Here is a 27,097-nt window from a genome sequence, read left to right as displayed (position 1 = left end):
CCGTACTATTGTTTTGGACATCGGGATGCAAATAGGGTGAAGGAACTGGACAGCAGGGGGGCGAGCGTGGATGACCTCGGAGCATTTAGCGGAGGGAGGATTAGCGCGGCGGTGCCCATATAAACGAGAACATTTCTTTGACCAGGGAGACTTGCCACGAGAGCCCATGCCCGACGGAACGAACGAGTGAACCGGCGCTGAGCAGAAGACCGGCCGAAGAAGAAGAACCAACGACTTGAATTACCAAATTCGTTATTGTATTGTAGTTCTTTATTATATTGAAACAAGTGAATTATTAGTTAATAAAGCTTTGCTTTTGTAAAAGCTGTTTGGTCATATCGGAGCCTCCCGAGTCCTTTAACATTCCCGAACACCCCTCTCCCCAAATCAAGTCAAGGTCGAAGTGTCACTCTCCTCCCTCTCCCACCCCTCTCTCCCTTCTCCTCCTACCCTGCCTCCTCTATGCAGTGTGCGTGATGAAGAGGTGTGGGGGGGCGGGGGGGAGGGAGGAGGGTACACTTGATCTTGAAGTCACATTTTACATTTGGTGTAATTACACATTACAAACTGTATTTCCCATGTACATGCACATGTATTCACATATTATGTGAAGTAAATAAATGATATAGATTACAACATTTCTGGATCCGACGAGTTGCAAATAACCATTTTGTAAAACCCTACTTGCAGCATCCAACTCAAGATGTCCAAATGACATACATATCTATGCCCGTGGGGTTCCCAGGCTGCCCCACGTGTGTTTGTGTGTGTGTGTGTGTGTGGGGGGGGGGGGGTGGGGGGGACATGGAATATTGGGACAATGACGGGGAGATCAGGAGAAGTGGTGCAAGTATTGGTCAGAAGAAGAGTGGACAGATGTTGTGTGCAGGAGACGAGATGGAAGGGAAGTGGTGTGAGAATGGTGAAGGGAGGGCAGGGACAGAAATACAAGTTTGTGTGGCAAGGGTGCCTGGAGGGCGTAGATGGTGTTGGTGTCCTGTTTGCTGAGGAGTTTGTAGACAGTGTGGTGAGTGTGACGAGAGTGAGTGAAAGGGTGATGATGGTGAAAATGATGATTGGAAAGCTCTTGGTGAACGTCATCTCAGGATATGCTCCGCAGGTTGGTCGGAGCGATGAAGAGGACAAGTTCTGGTGTGCAATAGAGAAGCTGATGGAAAACGTGAACGATGAGGAAGTTGTTGTGGTAGGAGGAGACCTAAATGGACATGTGGGAAGGAGTATAGACGGTTTTTGTGGGAGTTCATGGGGGTTACGGACATGGTGTGAGGAATGGAGAAGGTGAAAGGATTTTGGAGTTTGCTGATGGAGCTAGTTTGTTGATTTGTAATACTCAGTTCCCGAAAGAGGATAATAAGCTTGTTACATACACGTCAGGTGGGTCGACGACAACCGTTGACTACCTGATGGTGCGTAGGCGAGATAGGCGGCACCTCCGGGACACAAAGGTGATCCCGGGGGAGGAGGCTGTTTCACAGCACCACTTGGTTGTCTGCGACATAAGGGTGAAAGGTGTGAGGAGAGCTCGGCGGGTGAAGTACCAACCGAGAATTAAGGTGTGGAGGTTGAAATAGGTGACAAGTCAGGAGACGACGATGGTTCACGAGCGCGCGGTATTCAATGACAAAGGGCGGACTATAACCGAAACAGGCCCGGACAGGCCAGGCCCGGAAATGTCAAAACGAAGGTTACTGACCTTGAAATGAGATAGAAAATAATGTATAATCAGTTATGAGGTTAGTTAGTTACACATTACTGAAAATTCGGTGAAAAAGGAAATGAAAAAAATGAATAAAAATAAATAAATAAATAAATAAAATGAAGAAAAAAACAATGACAAATCGAGCTCCATGGGGCTAGCCAGACACATGACATTGGCCTAACCAAATATCGAAACCACTGTCAGATTCCACCAACTCCCTCGGAGAAGATGTAGCTTGAACTCGATTACCCCCTAAAAAGACATCTTTTTCGGGCGTGGCTCCGCCCACAATGGGCGCAATACGCCCACTCTAGGCAGGACACAACGAGATCATGATATCAACCTCCCACCCAAGTTTCATCAAAATGGGATGATGTCATCGGGTAGTTATGCTGCGGATACATACACACACACACACACACACACACACACACACACACACACACACACACACACACACACACACACACACACACACACACACACGCACACGCACGCACACACACGCTACGAATATAGTGGTCACTTGATAACTCTTGAACCAACAGTAAGGGAGGCATTAAAAGAGAGGCTGAGTATGGTAGCGGATGATGTGGTTGAGCTTGAAAGTGGTTGGATGTCAATGAAAGATAGTCTGTTGGGAGCCATTGTTGAGGTATGTGGATGGACAAAAGGACCACCGAGGCACTCGGAAACATGGTGGTGGGATGATGAAGTTGGAAAGAGGATTGACGAGAAGAGGAAGAAGTTCAAGGAGTGGCATAAGGCGAAGGGTACGGGGGCAGAAAAGGCAGAACATGAAAGTTATAAGGCAGCCAGGAAGGCTGCAAAGAGAAAGGTAGCAAAGGCGCAGGAGGCATATCGGAAAATGTTCGGAGAACGCTTGGATTTGGTGAGTTTGAAGTGAAGGTAGGAGTGCATCAGGGGTCGGTACTAAGTCCACTACTATTTGTAGCTGTGATGGAGGTGCTGGCTCAGAACGTAAAGGAGGGTTTACCTTGGGAGTTGTTGGATGCAGATGATCTGGTGGTGATTGGGGAGAGTATGGATGGACTGAAGGAGAAGATTAACAAGTGGAAGGAATGTATGGAGGCAAAAGGTCTGAAGGTGAATATCGTAAAGACGAAGGTGATGGCAGGTGGTAAAGCATGTGGTGAGGTGGAAAGAACTGGGAAGTGGCTGTGTGCTGTGTGCAGGAAGAGTGTCAGAGTGAACGCCATTCAATGTACAATGTGTGCTGAGTGGGGTCTTCGAAAATGTAGTGGTCTGAGAGGGTCATTATCCAGTGTGGCAGCTACATCAAGTGTAAGGTGTGCACAGAGGGAGCTGCAGATGGAGGAAATGTTGAGTTGGATCTTGGAGAAGGCATGAGGCTGGAAGGTGTGAAAACATTTTGCTACCTCGGAGACATGCTCAATGGAGAAGGTGGATCAGACTCTGCAACGGTTGCTAGAGTGAGATGTGCATGGAAGAAGTTTCGGGAAAATAGTGGCGTGCTGACGAGGAGGGGAGTGTCGTTGAAGCTGAAGAGAAAGGTGTATGCTGCATGTGTGAGAAGTGTTATGATTTATGGGAGCAAGACATGGGTAATGAATGTAGAGCAGCAACGAAGGCTAGAAAGGGTGGAAATGTGAATGGTTTGGTGGATGTGTGGAGTATCATTGAGAGAGAGGAAGACAAATGATGAATTGCGAAAGATGATGGGAATAGAGCCTGTGATGGATGCTGTGAAGAGAAACAGGTTGAGATGGTTTGGTCATGTGTTGAGGAAGGATGAAAGTGACTGGTTGAGAAGAGTGATGGAAATGAATGTAGAAGGAAGTAGAGGACGGGAAGACCGAGAAAGACTTCGCTAAAGGTGGTGGAAGAAGAAATGCGGGCAAGCGGGTTAAACAAGGGGAGATGCAGAAAATAGGGCAAAATGGGGAAGATTGTCATGGGGACCGCAAGGCTAACCCCCGCTCTAGCAGGGAAAATGGCCTTAAAATGCCTGTTGTTGTTGTATGGCAGAGTATGAAGCTGACCATCTGTAGGTATCTCCTCTGGATTGCTTTCACTATCAGCTTCATAACCTTCCTCGCCACCATCACGGGAGGACTCGGTGAGAGAGCTCTTCTTCCCAATGACTTCCATCGGTGCTTCATCTTCATCCACATCCTCCTGCCACTTTTTGTCCCACTCCTGGAGCATAGCCAGATCAGCCTCATCATCCTGTCCACACAAAGACATGACATCAACAAAATCGAAATACCCTCGAGTAAAATAAGTAAAACTAGCATTACGCCTAGGTCCCCCGTCGGTGAAGTGATGTGAGTTGACAAAGTGGAAGACGCAAGGCGGCCATCTTGGATTTTGACGTGGCGACCCAATTTTCAATAGCGTTCTTCCTTATGTGTAGATACACCCACACACCAGATTAGAAGTTAGTAGTTCGTTTATTTTTCAGATATTTCGCTCACAAGGTTCAGACATATATATAAGGTGGCGGCCATCTTGGCGTTTGACGTGGCGAGCCAATTTTCAATAGCGTTCTTCCTTATGCCTAGTTGCACCCACACACCAAATTAGAATTCGGTCCTTCGCTTACGCACGTCCGCACGCACGCATGGACGGAAGGGAAAACCATCGTCCCCCTTTCGCTCCGCGGTGCGACGGGGGACAATAAATAACGAACAGGGCTTTGATCACACAGGTGTATTTTTGTTTCTCTTCTGTAGCCATACCATTATACATGTGAATACGGATCATGGACATCATACCCATACTTTCTCAACAGTTCAGTCTGGCTGTTATGTCTTACTATAATTCACCAAATGTCCATCCGTCTGTCTGTCTCTCTGTCTGTCTGTCTGTCCGTTCGTTCGAAGGTACAGCAAAAACGGCTGAACCGATCGCAACGATATTTTGGGTAGGTAATGCTGGGACCCCTGGAGTAAAATAGGCTATATTGTTTTTCCAATTTCAGCTTTGGTCTCCAGCATTTTCAGGTTTGGACTCCCGCATAACGTTATTTTCCCAGGTACCGCACAAACGGCTGCACCGATCGGCTGCACCAATCGGACTCGGTGACCTCGGACAAAGACCTTTTATAAGGACATGGGTTGAATCCCTGCATGAGAATGCCAACCCCCTTCCCGCCATCACGGTCATCTCTCCAACTCACAATCCCATGAGATATGCAGAAAGGACGACCCAAAACCAATTATTTTCTTTTTGATTCGTATATAAACATCATTAAAAGTAAATAATGACCTCGGCCAAAGTTCAAACGACGTGGGTTTAATCTCTACATGAGAGAATTCCACATAGCTATTTGGGCGGTGTATAAGCTAACAGATCGCTGTCTCCATCGATCTTGCCAAGGCCGTAACACCTATCGGCACAAAATCCTTTTAAATGTTGACTTGGTAGTTTTTACAATGAAGGAAATATTAACAATGTTATTAAAAGTTTATTTTGTGATTAATTTGTGATTGGAGTTATGTTGTTTGGAATGAAAAAAAGAGACATCGAGTTCAAGTGAATGACGACATGCCATGACGGTTTCTACTTTCTAAACATGAAATTCGCGGATCGCCATTTGCAGATTCGCCACAGACCCACGATCAATGTTTCTATATGTGAACGTACCCGTTTGTTTGTGTACGGGTACGTTTTTCATGAAAGTCCTTCACGAACTTGCTGTCTATATCTGACGTGCGACTGAAGGTGCTAGAGGAATGTGGAATTTATTGGTTTCATGCTTTAGCATTCGCCGTATCTGCATTGCCTGCTTGCTTATGGCCTTCTACCCGTGCGTAGCACCGGTATCTCACTAGTTATAATAATTCTCCACCCGTTATATCCTGTGCTGCATCCATTGCTACCCCACGCACGCGGAGCAAAAGGCAGAGTTAAGCAATTGGTCGACTTTGCCCGTCTCTCGACAAATGTCAGTTTATGATTGCGGAACAACTTAATCTCAATTGAATGTTATATTTTGAACACGAATCGGAAAACGAACCTGTAGTTTTACCAGAATTTTGCTCTGAATTTGTCCTGATTGCACAAACGTAGAGAGGAGTAAGACTTTTGTTTTCTTTGCACTGTCTGTCAGTCTGGCAGTCAAACAAAAATGAAAACCATTCCAAACAGGAAAGTTACCGTTTTTAAGGACGTCATAATGGACACAAATAACAGGCACGAAGAACTAATGTAGCGTGTTAAATAAGGTGGGGTAAAAGACGCTGCATCAACGGCGGTTAAACTTCCGAAAAGGTATTTTCCTACAACTTTTTTATTTTAATTTAAATTTAATTAAATACTTGAACCCTTTATAACACAAAAGCAGTGCATGGACAAAATACAACAGCATTTTACGTCATCACGGCCCATCAAATTTGTCGCTCGCAGACCCCGCCCATGTACTTATTTCTCAAGACTGCGCGGGGTAAGGTGTTCGATGAACTACCTTGTCAAAACACAGAATTTGTATATTTTCTGCACCATTCACAGTGTACAAAAGCTGAACTAGAACAATTCAGCATTGCTGCGCCTAATTAGATACAGTACTCAAGTTACCTATTTCATGTGTCCCCCAATGTTAACTGCATATACAAAGTTTCATAAGAAAATGCTTATCATGTACCCATAATTGCATTTTTTAGTTTCTGAATTTTTGACCCACCTAAGGGTGCAGGGCCAAAAAGATGGGCCGCTCTTGCGCATTCATATTACCTACCAAGTTTGGTGATCATAACTACCAAGTTTGGTCAATTTCTGCACAACTGTTTCGGAGATAAACAGACGGACAGATGGACAGAGCCAATTACAGTATCACCCCGTTGTTGTTTTTTCAAAAAAATGTGTGGATAATAAAGGGTCCTTCAGAATCCAATGTTGACTCAGAGCAGATTCCACAAAGGACAAGGAACCATAAAATCGATGGCAGCCATTTTTACCCACAGCCATCTTTCCATAAATATAGAGTGAAGTGGCCTAAAAATTGGCCACAGGAGAGAAAGGGTTTTTTTTTTTTAAAGGTCGTTGTGATTATTGAAGACAACGGTCTACTCTTTGGCTTTGTGACCAATATCCCCTTTAACAACTAACAAAACATGGAAAGATACCACTCTAGTTTATCATGGATCCTCCTTGTTGGAGCAAGAAAAACCTGAATTGAAAACCTGAGGGCAAGCAAATCAGAAATCGATTTTGCATAAAAAGGGCAAAGGAAATGACGTCTCCCATTTCAGTCTTGGAATCTGACTAAATACAAAACTCATCTTCAATTCTAAGAGGCCATAAGCTGTGGTGCCCCCATCAGTCAATAGTTTTATAACAACTGTGATGTAGCTAATCTTAGGTTCACACTGTCCCTAGTCCAGACCCACCCCTCTCCCCCAAGAGAAGGCAAAGGTGTGTGTGTGTGTGTGTGTGTGTGTGTGTGTGTGTGTGTGTGTGTGTGTGTGTGTGTGTGTGTGTGTGTGTGTGTGTGTGTGTGTGCGCGCGCGCATGCCTTTGTGTCGATTACAACAACCCAAGATGCGTTTCATGATCTGTAAGCAAAATTAACAGATTTTCGATGTACAAGAACATTGTACTCTGCCAAATAGCCTTCAGCAATTACCTATCAATATTTTCTCTTTCCCATTATGTTCAACAATGAACATCAAAAAACAGCAGAAAGGGTATGAATCGGATCTGGATCTGCACCAAAATTGAATCAATTTGTCATTGTCACATGCCCAACATATCCACCAAATGTCGTCTGAATCTGTCCATAACTTTGAGATACATCGTTACACATCGTTTTTGGCGCAATCTCTCAATGGTGAAGCATCACTAAAAGTTCTAGTATCCGGATCTGTACCTTCACCAAAATCTAATAATTTCGGCCCTGTCAAACACCCAACCTATCCACCCAGTTTTGCCCAAATCTGTACACAACCTTTTGAGATATCCTGTTCACAGAGAGACAGACAGACAGACAGACAGACAGGGGTGAAAACATAACCTCCATCCACCTTCGGTGGCAAAGGTTAAAAAATAAAAGGAGGAGAACATTACTCGATCATGGAAAGGTCTCAATGATGATCAAATTTCAAAACAAAAATGAGGCACAACATAGTCAGGTTCCCATTTCACAGACGAGTACATCCACTCCCTATAGGAGCGGCAGGAGGGCTCAAGCTATTATCCTCTTTGGGGTATATAGATTACAGTCGATCAAGACTGGGGTCCATTAGTATGTAGGGGGCACGATAAGCATAAAATCAAATGCCTCAAGAACATCAGGTTTCCTCCCTTCCAGTTGAATGTTAAACAGCCATAGCGACTGTTTAAAAAGGTTTAAGTTTATCATAGTTTATCACGTGTTTGTAGTTTATCATAGTTTTTACTTCTGATAGGCTTGCCCCACGAAGCACGATAAGCTCTTTATATATGTTAGCACAGCATTTGTTCAAGGAAGAAAAAAACCCCTTGTGGAGGGGGATATTATTAGGGATCCAATCCTTCCAGGATGGATACCTATTGTTTTTGTTCAGACAATTCGGGTACCACATGCCTTTCAGGCCGTGAAACCCGATTGTTATTGTTCAGGTTATTCTTATTTTGCTTCCGCCAGGATTTTGCGGGTTTATTCCCTTTAAAATACATTTTCTCTGCAACAGTTGATCTGATTGACACCAAATTTTCACTATAGAACCGCCTCCTCCTGTAGAATTTTTAATGACAATGATGACATCATATGTCACATGGTACAGACGCCATCTTGGAAAAACGGAAAAACTTTGCACCTCTATATCTCTGAAACCACTCCATGGAAAAAATTGAAACATAGCTCTTTGTAAAGTAGTCCCCATGAGGAATAACACGTGTTAATTATGATATTATGATGTCGGCAGCCATATTGGATTGAACATAAAAACTTTAAAATGAAACTTCTCCAGAACGGGTGACCAGATCGATGGAAAACTTCATGCACATTACCTACTGGACTTGGGGGATATAGCGTGTAAATTGTAACCTCATAGGTCACATGGTCTGGCAGGTATGATTTTTTTTGAAGACTAAACCATTAAAATTCAACTCCTCCAGAATGGCTGGACAGGTCAAGTGGAAACTTCACACACATGTTCCACAAACCTTGGGGATACCAGGGAGTTTTCAAATAAATCATAGGTCACATGGTCTGGCAGCCATGATGGATGAAAGCAAAATAAATAAATAAATAAATAAATATTTCTCTGAAACCGCAAAAGCTATTCAACTCAAACTTTACAAGTACGATATAGTCATCAAGGGGAATACGTTTAAAATTTAAACGTGATCAGTCGCACTGTCTGGCAGCCAGAGTTTTTTTTTGTTTTTGTTTTTTAGCAAAAGAAGAACAAGTCAAGGGTCATGTGTCTGATCAAAGCAGGGTTGTATCAAAGTGGGGCAGATTGTATCCTGGTCATAACTGCCCGCATATATTAAGTGGACCATCGTAGGTGGCCCGTCTCATTGGCATTAATATTATTTTGTAATACCATCGATACTACACTATTATCATGGGTGTTATTACTTCTGTGATTAGAAGTGGCCTTGGAAAATCGTCATGATAAGTCATCAATACACCTTCACGCAGAATTTGCCTTAGGCTGACAACCGCTTTGGGGATGGAGGCAAATGAAGTCGCCACAACCTCTATCTTGTGACCATTACTCATCCTGCCAAGTTTGGGTGAGATTGGATAAGTAACGACCGGATGTATCACAGTCAAAAAAGTCAGACAGAAACACAGACACCCCATTGCGTATTTTAGTAAGATGTACCTTTCCGTAATTTGCACTCCACCAATCATGACTGGTTAAGTCTTCAGGAAAGGCCACTGCCAGGAGGGCTTCATACAAGGGCCAAGCGATGGATGTGGAGAGCACATGGCTTTCCGTAAGCTGGCGTTGTACATCCTTTAGTAGCTCGGGCACAGAGCATACTGGCTGGGTGCCTTGAGAAACCTGCACTCGGTAAAAGGGTAACATTGTTGTCTACTCTTCAAAACCATCAAATAGAGCGTGTCCTTACAGGTTTAATTTCACATATGGAGAGGGAGAGGGACATTCCTGCTGTATTTGAACTGGGGCCCTGTGTGCACCCCAGACACAGATACAATACTGCCTTAAAAATTAAGTAGCATCATTTTGGGGAATTAAAAGATGGACAAGCTTACCTGCTCTATTGCAGTGTCTTGATGGAAGGCAACAGCACTACTCTGTAGGCATATTGCTAGGAGGTTTTGAAGCAAGTTTACCGTGGCCAATGTAAAGCTCTCGGACTTGGCAGTCTCGCATGCAAAACCCCCTGCTACGCCCACCGAGCCTCTGATGACGTCTGATGGGGTCGGAGATCGTTTCACGCTACAGCACCTTGCGTCACCGAATGCTTCAGGTGTCTCATCTGTCATTGGCCTCTGGCCATTTCTTGTCGATTCACAGCGTGAGCACAAATCCAGCTCACCAGCAATCAAGTCAACAGCTAGTTCAGATGGGCTGGTAGGGCTGGTCGGTTTGTCAGAGACCAGACACTCGGTACTAGAAAGATCTGAGGATGCGGTTGAGACATCCGGCTCATGCAACGACTTCAACAATGTTCTGGCATCAACAACACCAGGCTTTGAGGCCTTCCTAGGTGGTACGAACCAAAAGCTTGCCATAGTCAGTGACAATGCCCGACGGCAAATGTGGAATGCACCAGATTGAAGGCAATGGCAACAGAAGGCCGCACTGGTCCGAGACAGCCTCGAGCTTGTTCCCCAGAGATCAGATGCGAATCGCATACTGGTCGCACATGACGGAAGAGCAACATCAATGGGAGACGTCAGTGCACTGCAGTTGTACAAGTCACAACCCTGACTAGCCGCAGTGCTATCATAACCAGATGTGTCTTCAGAGTCAGGTGTTACGGTTGCTTTGTAGTCCCATGAACGTTTCACTGTAATGCTGCCAACAGCAACTTTGAGAATGCAATCGACAACAGCATGATGCAAATCACTCAGCCACCAATTCCGTTCAAAATACGGTTTTTGCCGTCCAGGTTGCTGGCAGCCAATTCGGGTATGCCGTCGCCTAGTAGCCAGGTCACACTGCGGAGAACAAAAATGCATTGATCACCGCTACTGCTTAGTTTCAGATATCCATGGAGTACGTATAATGAAAGACACCATTACTCAGGGCAATACATTACTCCAAGGTCATAGACAATGCCAAAGATTGCCGGTCACAGCCCTTCAAAATCAACAAATAAAGGTCAGAGGGGAGCAGGAGAAGGGAAGGTCAGGGGAGGGGAGATGGGAAGGAGGGGAGATGTAAGGGAAGTCCAAAAATAAATTTAAAAAGGAAAAGTAAACAAATGAAAAATAACATGAGGGAGAATTGCTTTGCAGTCCATGTCTCCCACCGATGTGATATTTTCTAAGTCCAAAAAGGCATAACTGCGAAAAATTGACGAAATGCCCTAAAACTCGGACTTGTTCTGTAACTTATCATAATAAAGACATGTTCAAGTTTCACTTGAATGTGCTAAAGGGTATGGGGAAAAAGTCTGAAAATAACACGCGTGACGGACGGACGGACGGACGGAGAGCAAACCTATTGTCCCATCCAGTGAAACAGGGGACTAAAAGAAAAGGTTCTTCTGCACCCAAAATAACCTTAATTGTTACTTACCTCTGCCACCAAAGTGGAACGGAGTTCATGTTTTCATCTCTGTCTGGCTGGTTGTCTGCAAACATAATATCTCCAAACGTTGTGGATGGATTCATTCGAAATTTGGTGGAGAGGTTGGGTGTGTGATCAGGATGAATTGCTAAAATTTTGGTCAAGATCTGAATTCGGATGTCATAAATGTTTCAGTGTTTCTTCACCATTGTGTGTGATAGAGCTAAAACTTAAATATAGCACGGTATTTTATGGAAGAATTCGGATGAAACTTGGTGAACAAGTGATTGTCTGACAAAGACGCATGGATTCGACGTTGGTGAAAATCCGAATCCGAATCCAGAAAAGAGAATTTTTTTTAATATTTAAGGTGTTTCTTCACCATTGAGAGATTGGGCCAAAAATGATATTTAGCAGCAAGTTTCAAAACGTTGAGGATGACTTGTGACAAAACTTGGTGGATGAGTCGGGTCGGTGACAAGAACAAGTAGGTTCGATTTTGGTTCAGGTACGAAACTAGATGTCACCTTTCAGTGGGATACACAACGTAACTTGTTTGGCCTGGCAGAGGTATGCACTCGACCAAGGGGCGTTCTAGTTTGCGATGAAATCACCAGGACATCGATTGAGGTTTTCTAACAAACGTGGGAAGCAAATTGAGGCAGACATTTCGGCAAATTAGCCCTCCATCAAAGCAAAAGAGGGATGAAGGGTATAACGCCCTCTTTTGCTCTGACGAAGGATTAATGCCTGAAACGGCACCACTACCACTGCATTAATGATGACCCCAACGATTCACACCTTTTTGTGGTGTTGGCCAGGAGAATATTTAAGCTCAAGTTTTTCATTAACTAATTGGCCAGGCCTAACATTCGACTGAAGGTGGCAGGAATTTGCAATTAGCTCAGTGTGCCAATACGAACAAAAATAATCTTCACGAAATACAAGCAGACAAGACACCGAGCTTAATGTCCACCCAAAGAATGGCACACGTTGCGATGCAATACCCTGCTTACAAAGCATCACTCTAATAGTTGAGTCAGGATGAGAACTGAACTTCGGCTCGACAACTCAAGGGTTATGGTCCGAGAGCTAGGTGGATTTTATTTGACATGGAAACTACAAAAGCTTTGTCATGCTGGTGTGGTACAGGTAGCTTACCTGACCCCAGAAAGCCAATTCTTAAGTGCAGCTAGCGGTGGGTGGGGTAGGGGGCGCCACTCAAAGTACCCCCCAGATTGGTTTTATTTGACATAGAGACTACAAGACCAACTCATATGCCAAGTGGTAGGGTGATCTCCACCGACTACAAATCTGCAACGTAAGAAGAAAATTTCTGGTGGGGAGGTCACTTAAGAACAACATTAATTAGTGCTAATTAGGCCTTTATTTGACATATAAGCTACAAAACTGAAATCACATACAACATGTAGAGAATGGTCCCCTCATCAATAAACAACAACTTAAGAACAGAATATGTGGTGGTAAGGTCACTTAAGAAGAGGTCAAAGGTCACGGAATAGGGGTTTCCCGCTCTTAATTACTGTTTGATTACAACATGCCACATGATACACACATGGCGTTGTCATTGAAACCTATATCAGTGGAGCCTGAAGTGAGATACATGAGAAGCAGAAATTTTCCAATACCATTTCCTTTGATTTCAATCAGCGAAAACATTTTAAAATGCACCTATTTGACCCCCATGGCTAATAACACTGTTATTTGACATGTAAGCTACAAAACTAAACTGAAATCACATACAAAATGTAGAGAATGGTCCCCTCATCAATAAACCACAACTTAAGAACAGAATATGTGGTGGTAAGGTTACTTAAGAAGAGGTCAAAGGTCACGGAATAGGGGTTTTCTGCACTTGATTACATGAGAAACTTGTAAACTGTGAAGACAATGTAAAAGCTGTAACATTTATTATAACAATTTCTGCTAAATTAGTACAGGTAAAATTTCTTCTAAATTACTACAAGTAATTTCTTAGAATTGCCTGTACAAACTATACTTCAACAATTTCCGAGAAATTATATTTGAGGAATTCCCTGTCCAGCAATTTCCTGTAAATTATAAACTCCAAGGATTCCTCATCTAACATACTCGAAAATAATTCACCAAATTCCGAGAAATAATATTTGAAGGACCCCACCCACGCTAGCTGCACTTAAGAATTGGCTTTCTGGGGTCAGGTAAGCTGCTGTACTACACCAGCATGACTAAGCTTTTGTAGTTTCCATGCCAAATAAAATCCACCCAGATCTTGGACTATTAGACCTGTCAGACATGTCAACGATTAACGACATACCTAATCTAATTTACATTATAATGCCCTTAAAGAGAGGTTTTGCGTTTCTGATTTCCACACAATCTGATAATAGGAGCATTATAATCGACACATGCAAAAACCTTCAGAGATCCATGTTTCATTTTCTCCATAAGAAATAACATGCCCCCAACTTTTGTTGATTTTCGAACCCACTAACATATGTCATTTTTTTATTTCAGGTGAGGCCTATGCTCGATTATGGAGCATGCTAGCGGGGTAGCTCCTGACCCTGGCAGGAAGTGTATCCTCCATGTGGGAAAAGCAGATGAGACCACTGGCAACATCGCACCCATCACTGAAGACCATTGGTCATCCATCATCAATGTAGCAGCAAGGAGGAGACAAAAACGAAATTTTGTCACATCCAAGTACTATACGATAATTCAGTCGCTGCCAGATGAATCCGACAGTAGCCATGGCTATCACGTGAACTGTTACAAAAACTTTACTGCCGTGCCACGTGATGATACAACAGAAAAAACCCAGACACATGCATCAAGTGAGAAGACCCTGCGTTCATCATGTGATTTTGCCCCGTCAACGTCTACCTCGGGTATTTTCCCACGCATTTGCCTGTTTTGCAAGAAAGCTAGGAAGAAGAAGGGTGGTAGAGAAGAACATCTTGGTGAATGTGAAACTCTCGAAGCTGAGATAAAAATAAAAACTGCTGCAGCTGATAAAAAGGACAACAGCCTTCTTGGACTGATCTCTGGTGTAGACTTTCGATGTAAAGAGGTTCGGTACCATCACAGTTGCAGAAGTACTTACCTTTCCAATGCACAGTCTCTCCATAGGCCTACTGCTATTGCAGGTAGCATTTCTTTGTTAGGTTTATATGCTTACATCGAGAAATCAGTTATATTTGGCAAAAGGCCTGAACTTCTTACATCCATCTTCACTCGGTACCAAGAGCTTTGTGAAGACGCCGGTGAGACTCCAATTTCTACAGCCAGAAATTTGGCAACAAACTTACAGAATAAATTTGGTGACATAATTAGGGTAGAGTGTAAAGATAGGGCTAGAAAGGCAGGGGCCATTGTTTATCCCACAGGTTTAGGTGAGCACCTTATCCATACAGCCTATGATTATGCAGCATCGCCTGAAGCTGTCATTCATAAGGCTGCCTTACTCTTGCGTAAAGCAATCAAACATGCACAAATCACACCTCTACCTGAACCTCCCACTCTGCAAAACCTGTATGAGGGTGAAGTTACTGTCCCAGATATGTTGATAGATTTCTTTCAGGTCTTGTACGGGGGCCCCAATCAAAACATGTACACTCCAAAACTCAAACGTCGTGCCTTGTCCTCAAGCCAGGATGCCTTATTCGTTACTCAAAGGGGGAAAGTAAAACCAGCCAAACAGATAATTCTCGGAATGGCAATCAAGTCTATGACTGGTAGCAGGAAGCTGATTGAAATGTTGAACAGATTTGGCCATGTTGTCAATTACCACACCATTGAGACACTGGAGACATCCTTAGGAGATGCCATTCAGAGTACGGAGCAGACCTGTCGGGAGGGAACCCTTCTTGATCAGGTGTTTGGTTTGGCGTTCGACAATTTTGATGAACTGTCTGAGACATTGTCAGGAGCCGACACTCTTCACGATACAATGGGTATCTTGTATCAAAATAAAGATGTGGTAGGGACAAGCAGACCCGTTAATCAAGTTGCGCCAACAACATCACAGCCAGAAAAAGTATCAAGAAAGAGAAAACTGCATGTTCGGGAACAGCCCCTTGAGCCATACCGTAAAAAACCCCGAATGGGCACATTTGATAATGAAACCACCGATGTTGACAACCGGCCTGCTAATCGGAAGCTAGCTCTAGACAAGGACCTTGCATGGATGATATGTCATGCCTTGCAGATGGCTAACATTCCCATGTGGGTAGGATTCAATGCTTTGATATGCCCAGACACAACTCCAGAACAAAATGTCTTGTATATGAAAAACTTGAACAAGCCGATAACGTCGCTTGATGTTATACAGGATACCCTAATCACCACACAGAATTGTGCGCAAGAGTGCGGTCAGCAGTATGGTGTTGTAACCTATGACCTCAATGCTGCCAAACCTGCCATGCAGATTCAGGTTACCGAGTCGCCCAGGTTCGACAAGGTCTTCATCATGCTTGGTCCATTCCACATAGAAATGACTTTCTTTAAAGCCCTAGGGAAACTGATCGATGCATCTGGTGGCCCAGAAATGCTGCGAGACACAGATGTCCTAGCTGCTGGATCCCTGAATGGTTTTCTGAGTGGCAAGCACTTCAAACAGATGCAAACGGTTGCACCCGATACTGGCCTTGGCATTTGAACTGATACACTTCCAAGCATTCCTTGAGACATTTGAAGGCAATGATGAAGTTGAAGATTTACTTTTCCGTGACCTTTGACCTCTTCTTAAGTGACCTTACCACCACATATTCTGTTCTTAAGTTGTTGTTTATTGATGAGGGGACCATTCTCTACATGTTGTATGTGATTTCAGTTTTGTAGCTTATATGTCAAATAAAGGCCTAATTAGCACTAATTAATGTTGTTCTTAAGTGACCTCCCCACCAGAAATTTTCTTCTTAAGTTGCAGATTTGTAGTCAGTGGAGATCACCCTACCACTTGGCATATGAGTTGGTCTTGTAGTCTCCATGTCAAATAAAACCAATCTGGGGGGTACTTTGAGTGGCGCCCCCTACCCCACCCACCGCTAGCTGCACTTAAGAATTGGCTTTCTGGCGTCAGGTAAGCTACCTGTACCACACCAGCATGACAAAGCTTTTGTAGTTTCCATGTCAAATAAAATCCACCTAGCTCTCGGACCATTAGTACACGGCCTATTGGACAAGCAAGCACAGCAATAATCATTCACACAATGCTTGGTTAAAAGTAGCTTTTCAAAATTTGCAGATGACACAAAGCTTGGAGGTAAGGTATGTAGCAGCGAGAGTGGGGTGGTTGATCAGATTCAGAAAAGGTAAACATACTTTCATCGATTGGGTAAGGGAGTGGCAGATGTAGTTCAACAAAGAAAGTTGATTGCAAGGGGAACCGGTAAGGGGTTTTTCGAGCAAAATGGGCAATGAGAGGACATGGGCTTTTTTTTGTATACAAGGTCGAGGCTCGTGTAAGAGCTAACATTGATCACAAAAAAGACAAACCGACACATAAAACATAAAACATATGATAAAGGGAGCAGGAGAACAAGATGAAGAGCAGGGACATCGGGAGATCTGTGGGAGGGAGAGAGCTTGGGGATGAGGAGGCTTGGGAAGGGGTGGGGGGGGGGGGTGGGAGAGCTTAAAAAAACACGTGGACAATGCTAGAACTTCCAGGAAAGAAGTCGGTATTTAAAAAAGTGTATCTGGGGTGTATTAACGGGGGTAGAAAAGATCAAAGTTTTGGATGGGGGAAGATAATAGATGGTGGTGGACAGCTGTTTTAAAGACCTGGAGGGAGGAGTGGGATTGAAGGGAGTGGGGGAGTGGGGGAGTTTGTTCCAGAGGCGGGAGAAAAGAGGAATGAAAGAGTGAAGGTGAGCAGAGAGTCTTGATTTTGGCAATTTAACCATAAGAGGGTTGCTGACAGATCTTGTGCGACCTGTAGGAATATTTGGGGGACAGAGCCCAGAGAGAGCTGGGGGGGCAAGGCCAGAGAGGAGTCGGTAGAAGACGGAAAGACAACCAACCTGCCTGCGGTGAGTGAGTGAAAGGCCCTCAGGGATAGCGTCATCGCGGGAGATTCCAATGATTCTGGAAGCTTTGGTTTCAACAGCGTGAAGCCGAGCTAAGTGTGAGGCAGGAGCACCAGCCCAGAGGGGAGAGCAGTATTCCAATGAGCTGCGGATGAAAGCTTGTATGTGGTGAGGAGCTCAGGTGTGCCAAGGAAGGACTTCACACGACGTAGGATGCCGAGTCAGCGACTGGCTTTGGAGGCCTGCTTGGAAATGTGGTTTCCCAGGAAAGATCATGGCAGATAGTGAGACCCAAAAGCTTGAGTGACAGAAGTTCTTGAAGAGGATTGTTGAGAAAGTAGATGGATGGGAGGGTTGTCCAGTCGGTCTTTTCGGAGAGACATAGTAAGAGTGTGAGATTTGTCAGGATTGAAAGACATGTTCCACTTGTTTGCCCAGTCTGTGATTTTGTCCAGGTCTGCAGAGAGTGAGGAGGCTGCAGACTGCCGATCTGAGGGATGAGGTATGGAGCGGCAGAGAGTAGAGTCATCAGCAAAGAGAAAGCGAGGATTTTCAAGAGAGTCGGAGAGATCATTGATGAAGACCAGAAAAAGCACGGGGCCCAGAACACAAACTTGGGGAACTCCAGCCTTAACAGGAAGGGGAGATGAGAGAAAACCACAAAGAAGAGAACAGTAAGGCAAGGGTCTTTCACTCAGAGAGTAGTTGTTACTTGGAATGGTCTCCCTGGAAAGGCAGTGGCAGAAAAAACAGTAGATAGATATAAAGTGCAATTAGATAATTTACTTGCGTAGAAGCATTGATGAGAAAGGGGTACCTGAATATTGGTAGGACTGGTAGGTAGTTTGGGTATGGATGGGCGATTGTACACACAGAGTGATTATGGTGTCACTAAGAGTGTCTTGTCAAAGCGCGATTGTGCTGTCAGTGTTTGTTCATTCCTCAACATAACCCACCAGCTCCCCTCTCCCATTCCAAAAAAGTTTAAAACATAAATAAACTTCAAAACACTGGCGATGACCGAGAGCATCATTGACTGATGGCACGGCTGTTCCGCGGATGCAACACCTACTGTAGGAGAGGAAGTCACAAGAGAATTCTGATTGGCCCAAGCCAAGTAATTAACAGAAAATACAGAATTAACATTTTCTTCTTTGGAAAGGATTTTGGGTCAAACAAGGGTACTCAGATGTTTCAGCAGCTGAGCTTGGCGACATTGCTGCAGAGCAACAAAGCTCTTAGATACCTGTAAATCATCGATTCCTACCTGAGAATTACTTGTACACCAATTGTTGGCTTTGCAACAAATGTCAATCTCCCAATTTGCAGTGTTGGACCTTGTCCGTGTCTTGAAAATGTACAGAAATGAACAGGAATCAAATTGGCACAAAACAGGACAGAGGTAACACAGTTTGCATGACTATTGTACCACGTGGACGTCAATGCATGTGTGCACCAAGTCGTCCAACGAGTACGTGTACTACCACAACAGGCATCAGTGACTCCACCAACACCTGCTACAAGATGATGGAATGGGATATAGTTCCACCACAATCCTTTCATAAAGCACGTTGGGAACCACTACATGTTAACACATGGTACAACTGAAATGTTGAAGAGTTAAAACAAAAACGTAAGAAGAACACGGCACTCGGTAGAGGGCGTACCTCGATCCACCTTGGGTGGCGGAGGTAACTAGGGCAATAATGACGGTGTAAAATACTTCACTACTTTTTTATTTTTATACATGAATGATGCTCATGGAAGGGCTAAAGCCAAATGGAAAAGAACAAAATGGAGAAGGGGGGAAACGCCAACAGCAGAGTACAGGTCCATCAAACTGGCAAAGCTTCCTTGGAGATGACAACAACAACACCCAACTATTGTGTTCCCTTGCAACTAAAATCGCCGACATGACGACAAGCAATACAGTCATTGTGACAAAGGGAGAAAATGCCATCAGCAACAAAACAGCGAACCTGGATGAAGTAGCTACGTGTACCCACAAAGAGGCAGTCACGTACATATTCGTATGTGCCCGACATGCAGCGATGGAGGGACACAAGTCTCTAATGATCGAAGCTAATGACACGGATGTTGTCGTGCCTTCCATGACAAATCAAATAAATCTGCATGGCTAACATGGAACGTGTGTGTGAGGCTGAAAGCACCTTCGCCAAGCTCAATCAGTGCCCATCCAAGTTGGAGGATATTGAGCTGCAAAACTCTGGAGAAGTTTGTGGTCTTGATGTATGGCAGGTCTAGCGCAGTCACAACTGTTAATGAGACGAGGCTTAATCTATTTGCCCGAAAGCAGAGATCGCATGACTCAATATCACCAACTCACGCAGCACTCAAAGAACATGCCAAACGTGCTGCTATACCACGTATGGCGTCAGGCATTAGTCCGACAGACAGACAGACGCTCAGGGCCCATCTGACTGGGGATGGATCAAACATGGTGAGATGTGGAAGATCTTCTGGACTGCCCTTCCACCTATTGCGAAAAACTTCCAGGATTTAGCCAAATTTGGATGCAAGACAGAATGTAGCAGTGGAATGTGCAAATACTACTGTGATGGCCTTAGTTGCAAGGCTCTATGTAGCTGCACTTCCCAGGTCGAGTTGGACCACCACCACTTGGTCCAGGATGAATTGGGGGACGGCTATCATCAAGAGTCCTCACAACGTCATTTAATGGATGAAACAGAAACGAATATTACAAAGTAGCAGATTTAATACATGCACGCTTCTTTTCGAACGCAACGGCTCCCTTCCGCAAGCATTATAATAAACTCTATTGGCCAAATTTTGATCGTGATATGTTAATGAAGTATTAAAAATCACCATATATGTTTATTCAGAGCATAATCGGTTTCAGCATGGTCTAAACTCTAAAACAAGAATTGACACAAAAACACTCCATTTGGGCAACTGCATTTTTGGAGCCAATTGGCGGCCATCTTGAAAAATGGTGTAAATTTCAATTAGTTCCCACTTTTTCCTTGAAAAGAGGCCCAAATAGAATATTCTTGCCAATATCACCATTGGAACGATTATATGCGTTACCTGCTAAGTGGTTTGTTTAGGAAGTTGAACGAAGGGTTTGCCAGACAGTCCTTTCGGAGAGACAGGGTGAGTGTGTGCGATTTGTCATGGTTGAAAGACATATTCCATGTGTAAGACCACTTCCTGCTTGTTTTTTAATGTAAAAATGCTGCTATCGACAGAGATTGTGGGCCAAATGCTCCAAAAATCGGCCAAACATCTCCCATCGTGCCGGGGGGTCTTTTTGCCCTCGCAAATGACCAAACGGTCTCCGATTTCACAACGCGTTCATTTACCAATGCAGTCATCCAAGGATCACTCAATTGCTAACCAAATGTGGCAGTTGCTCGCACACAGGAACACAAAATGGCATGAAGTTCTTCTTTACAAATAGCAGTTCATTACAAAAGCAATACAGGAAATAAGGAAGGAAGGACACTATCAACAAATGGAACAGATCTGGTGGTCGACAGACATAAATACGGAAGAAAAAGGAACCCAAGCTTATATACAAGAATATAACAAAACCACACGAAGGTGCCAAATTAGCGGACTCGACCAAGAAGCAAAGTGGCAAACAGGCGAGGACCTGAGCTGGCAGGAGCTGGTCTTTGCTGCTGGATGACCCGTGGTCATGCAGGTGCCATCTTCCAGTCCATCCCACCTATGGGGCAGTCTCTCGTAAAAGTGTTCCGCCCTCAACAAGGGCCATCTGCAGCTTACTGCACCGCCATGGCCTGCAGTTCTCTGGACCAAACAGCCCTAATGTTGTCCATTTAAAGCACAATCTGCTGTCCATGTGCCTTGGTACCCACAAGTTCTCCCCCCGGCCTCGCCTGTACAGGCCACACACCAGGCCACCCTATTCTCCTCTAAGGTTACAACCACCGCCACCCACAATGGACTTATTACTCATGATTTATCCCTGACAGGTCCCTAATATACGTGTAAATCTAAGCGACTCGAGCACATGGACCAAGCTATTCTTAGCATATTCTAGCTTTGGATTGGCCATCCTCCCCACCCCCACCCTTTGCACGTAATAATATTAGGACATGAACGTTTAGAAAACCAGAAACAGCCACATGATGAAGATCATAAATCTTTACAACCCACGGGGTGTCAAAACACCGATTTAATAACAGGTAGAAAACTTATCACCTGCTCACTCTTCATGCAAGCTCACCTTCACATTCAACACTCTTCGACCAATTACAATGATGAGCACAAAATGTGTCAAGCCTTGTGACACATCAACAAGCTCCTTCCATAACACATTAATATATCCATTTTTTGGACAATCGTGCCCTCAATTCCCCTTGTAGAGGACGTGACATATTCCCCTCATGAGCACAGGATGGCTGGTTTACCTCGGCAGGCTGTGTGTGGTGTGGCGTTGTAGGGGAAACATCATGGACGTCAGAACAATGGTTGCCATCCTGTTCTGCTCCAGGCTGTGGTTGTTTCTCCAACGTCAACAGAAGTGCCTGGAAGAGGACAAGCAATACGGGACGCACAGCCTCCATCGAAAGCAGATCAACCAACTGCGACAAGCCATTGCTGGCCAACAGCAGGTCTAAAAGAGAACTGCACACAGCAAGACATCAATTTACCTCATTTTACAACTTAAACAATTAAACAACTTGCCAGGTCAACTCACATGACTCATCAAACAGCAGGTTCGAAACATATACTTTCAAGGTGCAGCTGTAAGAGGTAACAGGTATCAGGAAGCAGCAAAACACAGCGGAACAACAAACCTCAGCAGAGCGACATAATTCTACCCTGGATATGCTGCTTCTACTCTATCAACGATGGATGGAAGCCGTTAATCTCAGCCATGACACCGGGCAGTCTCTCTGGACACATCTCAAACATTTGATCCAGTCTGTCATCCCATGTTTACCTCCAACCTCTCTGCTTATGGCATTCAAAGCTACCTCCTCTCATAGATCACCGACTTTGACTCCTGTAATCGGCCTGCAGCTCTTAGCGGGATCCTCTCATTGCTGAAGTGCCCCAAGGCCATGTCTTGCGCCCAGTCTTGTTCCTCGTCTTCATCAATTATCTTTCTGAGTCACTGGAAAATCCTGCTTTGCTAATTATTCCACCTTTTGTGTATCATTTCTCATCCTTCAGGCAGGTAGACAGCAGCCCCTTCCCTCTCTGCAGACCTTGATAGAATCAGGAGCTGGTCCAACACTTGGAATACGTCTTTCAGCCACAACAAATCACACACCAAAACCCTGTCTCTCCAAAAAGACCGTCTAGCAAACTCTTTTATTATATATATATATATATACACACACACACACACTTCCAAAACAATTTTTTCTTGAGACTCAAACATTTGGGCGTCAACATCAGACAATCTTCTTTGGCAAATCATATTTCCAAGATGGACTAGAAAGCCAGTCGCCGACTGGGCATCCTTCGCTGTGGAAGGCCTTTCTTTGGACAATGTTAAATTTGAACAACCTACAAGGCCCAAATTCACAGCTTTATGGAGTAATGCTCTCTTCTTTTGGCTGACGCCTTAACACACAACTTGTACTTCTTGACGCCGTCGAAAGGAAGGCCCTCAAAATCATTGGGATCTCATGCAATGAAGCTGAGTGTCAAGGCCTGACAGATTGGTAGCCTCTCCGTATCCTACCACCTACTTTTTTATATTACGCCCTCTGCCCTCTTGGCTGTCCACGTTTCTGCAGGGTGCACACGGTCTGCCACGAACCCTCCTCTTGGTGAGCTCCCAAAATCGAGGCTCACTCATTTGTTCCTCTTTTTCTTGCCTATGTAACCAACGTCCCCAGTCTGTTCAGTCCCATTCTTCTCTCCGGGGCTTAAAGACACCTGTTCACCACTACCTTCGGTCATTCCCCATCCATACTCGATTTCTTCTACCCCAAATTATCCCAATCCCAAGCACTCCCTTTTTCGACGTTATTGTGATTCCCCCCCCCCCCCCCCTCTCCCTCATCCATTTTCTTTTCATTTGTTCCTTTGCTGTTTCATCCCTGCCTTCCCTTTCCTCTTGCTGCTGTTTCATTCTGCTTGTGCACAGCTTGTTCACCTGCACATATCCTTCTTCCCCTTCCCATTGATCTCACTTCTACTCTACTGTTGGTGTTTTTCCCCATTTACATTTTGCTCCCTTCCATTTAGCTCTAGCTCTTCCATGAGCATCGATCATGTACAAATTATATATATACATTTATATATCAGCGGTGTGACACAACTTGGCATTTTTGGAATGTATATACATTTTTTCTCATCAGTTATTAATTCAAATGCCCCTTTTTCCCTTCCAAATTACAATATATTCTAGAAAACAAAAACAAGAAACATTATGTTGTGGCCCCCTCCACACTCCGGTGGCAGAGAGTTTGCGATTCAGCCATCTGACATACTGGAATATGAATATGAATGAATGATCGTTTTAAGGCCATTTTCCCCGCTAGAGCGGGGGTTGGCCTTGCGGGCCCCATGACAATCATGGTTCCCTGTTTGAGGCAATGTTTTTATGGCCGGATGCCCTTCCTGACGCCAACCCTTGGTCGCCTCTTACGATGCGCAGGGATACGGTGTACCTATTCTAAATCGGGGTACACACCGGGATCATTCATCCCAGCAAGCTGGTACTCAATTTGCCGACCTCGGAAGGATGACAGGCTGAGTCAACCCCCCTGGCATTAATTCAGCGATTGATCGGGATTCGTACCCAGGATCCTAGGATCCCAAGCAGGCACCCTAACCGCTAAGCCAACACCAGGCTATAATACATACAATGTATTGTATGGAAATATAATATACTGGGATATAATATAATATAATACGTATATATATATATATAATATAATTATATAATACATAATATAATATAATATAATATATAATATAATACATATATTAATGTATTATTAATATAATATTATAATACATATAATACATAATACAATACCATCTGACATACTGGGAAGTAGCAATATTATGCTGGTACTTTATGGAAAGAAATGGAGGCAAGCATCCTCCTATAGGCACTCAAAACTGGCATCAGTACCTATCATGCAGGAGAACCCGCAAGGTGTCGAGACAGGAGCAAAGAAGCCCAGGAGTAGAAATTCGTTGGTGAAGCCCAGAGGTTTGTGCGCATATACACCGATCCTCCGATGTAATCGGGACAAGCTGACAAGCCGCTTCGGCACCCTGTCGAAGCAACGGTGCCATAACATGTACGAAGACTTGCCGACGCAGCTCGCCACACCCATTTCGGGCTAAATAAGAAGCGTGGCGTACAACAAGCAGAGCCGTCAGAGGTCCAGCATCACCTAGAACTAGCCCAGTGTAGTTTTCAAGAATCTCCCAACGTCGACGAACCTGTTCTACATCTTTGAGGTCGGAGGAACTTGAAACATATTCAGGAGAACAAAAAGTACACTGCTGTCCCACGTGGAGTTTGGTCTCAGGATCAAGTCCCGATGCATGCCCCCCAAGCTGATCAAGCATTAAACGAGCCAGTACAGCAAGGGCATATTGCTGAAAGGCCCGGCCACCAGCGGCACCGACAGGCCCACAAATGCATCGAAACACAGGCCTAACAACTTCTCGAGGGTCCAAACAGCAGCAAACTCCCGCTTTGCGCACCGCCACCAACACACGGCTTGCTACTTCAAGGCTGGTTGCCATGGATGCCACAGAAAGACATCGAGCAGCAAATAAAGCAACACAACAGTGCTCACTACTAACAGAATCATTGGCATCATCTTCTTCTTCTTCAACACCCAGCAATATTCTGTCATTGTTCAAGCTTTCCAAATCAAAAGGATTTGGTGAATGATTGGAATGCAAGCCACAGGTAAAGGCTGGTTGTCCACTGAGGTCACTGTGGTGGTGCTCATTCACCGGGCTTGTGGACTGCCTCAGTCGATGATGGTGCCTTTTACGGTGAGCATTAGCACCATACAAAGGAGAAGGACAAGTTCGATTAATTCGAGCCTTTTTCACGGCCACAATTACAGCTGTAACATCTGCAATGAGCACCCGGATATAAAAGCGAGCATCTCTCAACACAGGTGAATGACAAACCTGTGGGAATGTTTGCCCAAAGGGAAGGAGCTTCTCCAAGCTTAACAACGCTTCATGGTACAGCTTGAATCCATGGCCACTAACAAACTCCCTCAAGAACTCCATCGTCTGCGACAGGAAGAACGGGTTTGAGCCTGAAGCACACACAGCACTTAAGGCGATTTGTAATGTGCCATGTAGCAACTCGGGTCCAAGGAAGGCCGTGTGATGACCAGTCGCCACCACACCAGTCTCTGTGTCACTTTCCACCTGTTTAGTTTGCAAGACTTCCTCCTCCGTGCATTTTGGTTTTGGCGAAAATGGAGAAGCAGGCTGCCGGCTTGCCCGTTTCAGCTCAAGTTGAGTCGTCTTTGCAGCTTGCAATAGGTCAGACGCAGCAGTTTGCAAAACTTCCATATTGCTTTCATCGTGATCTGCTCGTGACGAGCTTACCATGGCAACTAAAATGCGCAAAATGCAACGAAGCAACATACGCTGAATCAAAGCTACCGACTCACCAGTCCAACCAGCTACGAAAGCACCACCAGTTTCTTCACCAAGAGCACCCAAGAACCGCAATAATGAGGGTATTATTCCTACAGTCAAAGTTTGGCCTCGTTGACCGCTGTGCACCAGATAACAAGAACTGCACATCTTGTTCAAAAGAGACAAAAGCACCCGGCAAAGCTCAAAAGGTGAGCCAGACGAGTTTAGCGGTTCGTTCGCATTTACCTTGTCAAGCTCACAAACAGGAGAATGTATCCTTTCAACTAAAGGTTGGCAAGTGTCACTGTCACTCACGTTCCAGCTACCAACCTCAACTGACCCTTCTTCCTCAGGTAAACACTGTGACGGTTTTGGAGGGCTAAAGTCCTCTGATGTAAGAGTCCAAGCCACAGCTAAGGGTGGAGGGCCTGTGGGACGCTTCCAGTAGGTGGACATGATGGGAGGTGGACATTCCCCAGAACTGAGTTCTGAATCTGTCGAATTTTTCCTTGCGATACCAGGGCCAATTGCTCCTTTTCGCTGCCGCCGTGCCCTCTTGCCAGGTGCGGGATACGACTGCCCCAGAGACAAAGGCAATAGTCCTGCTTTCCTTGCCAGACCACAAGGTAGATGGCTTGACAAAGGTGAGGGCTGATTCGTTGCAGCAGCAAACAAGCTCTCATTCAAAGTTGGCAAAATGAAGTCTGGAACAACAAAACAAAATATTTAAATGGTTGAACATGCACAACATTGGTCATTATCATGACAAGTATTTCTGTTACCATATATTATTATCAGTTATAGTTACATACCTAGAAAAGAGATTTATGGGTTCAAATAAATAAATAAATAAAAATAGCAGATCAAAATCAGAAAGGAGAGCATTCTTTTATGTACAAAATAATCCAAAAAGCACTTGTACTGCCAGCTCACAAAAAAAGCCACCGCACCACCCTGCCGCACCCTCTCCCCCATGGTCCCCACAGCGCTCCTTCCCACCACTCTCGATCCCCCACCTCTCTCCCCCATGGTCCCCACACCTCACCCTCCCCACCATCCTCCCTCCC

The 27,097-nt window shown here is 44.6% G+C and overlaps 1 protein-coding gene across 1 annotated transcript in view; it reads right to left on the bottom strand.

Moving 5' to 3' along the window:
* The window catches only part of LYST (lysosomal trafficking regulator), a 457,799-nt gene that overhangs the window by 348,479 nt on the left and 82,223 nt on the right, over positions 1-27,097 (bottom strand). The window contains exons 5-9 of the mRNA XM_078785068.1: positions 24,541-26,734; positions 21,851-22,067; positions 9,915-10,826; positions 9,520-9,702; positions 3,745-3,931 (exon numbers count right to left, since the gene is read on the bottom strand). Of these exons, the coding sequence (XP_078641194.1) occupies positions 3,745-3,931; positions 9,520-9,702; positions 9,915-10,826; positions 21,851-22,067; positions 24,541-26,734 (3,693 nt within the window). The remainder of the gene's footprint in view (positions 1-3,744; positions 3,932-9,519; positions 9,703-9,914; positions 10,827-21,850; positions 22,068-24,540; positions 26,735-27,097) is intronic.

The sequence above is a fragment of the Myxine glutinosa genome, chromosome 9 (assembly GCF_964187855.1).
Source record: "Myxine glutinosa chromosome 9, kmMyxGlut1.1, whole genome shotgun sequence".
NCBI classification, from domain to species: domain Eukaryota; kingdom Metazoa; phylum Chordata; class Myxini; order Myxiniformes; family Myxinidae; genus Myxine; species Myxine glutinosa.
This window is presented reverse-complemented; position numbering and strand designations above follow the sequence as displayed.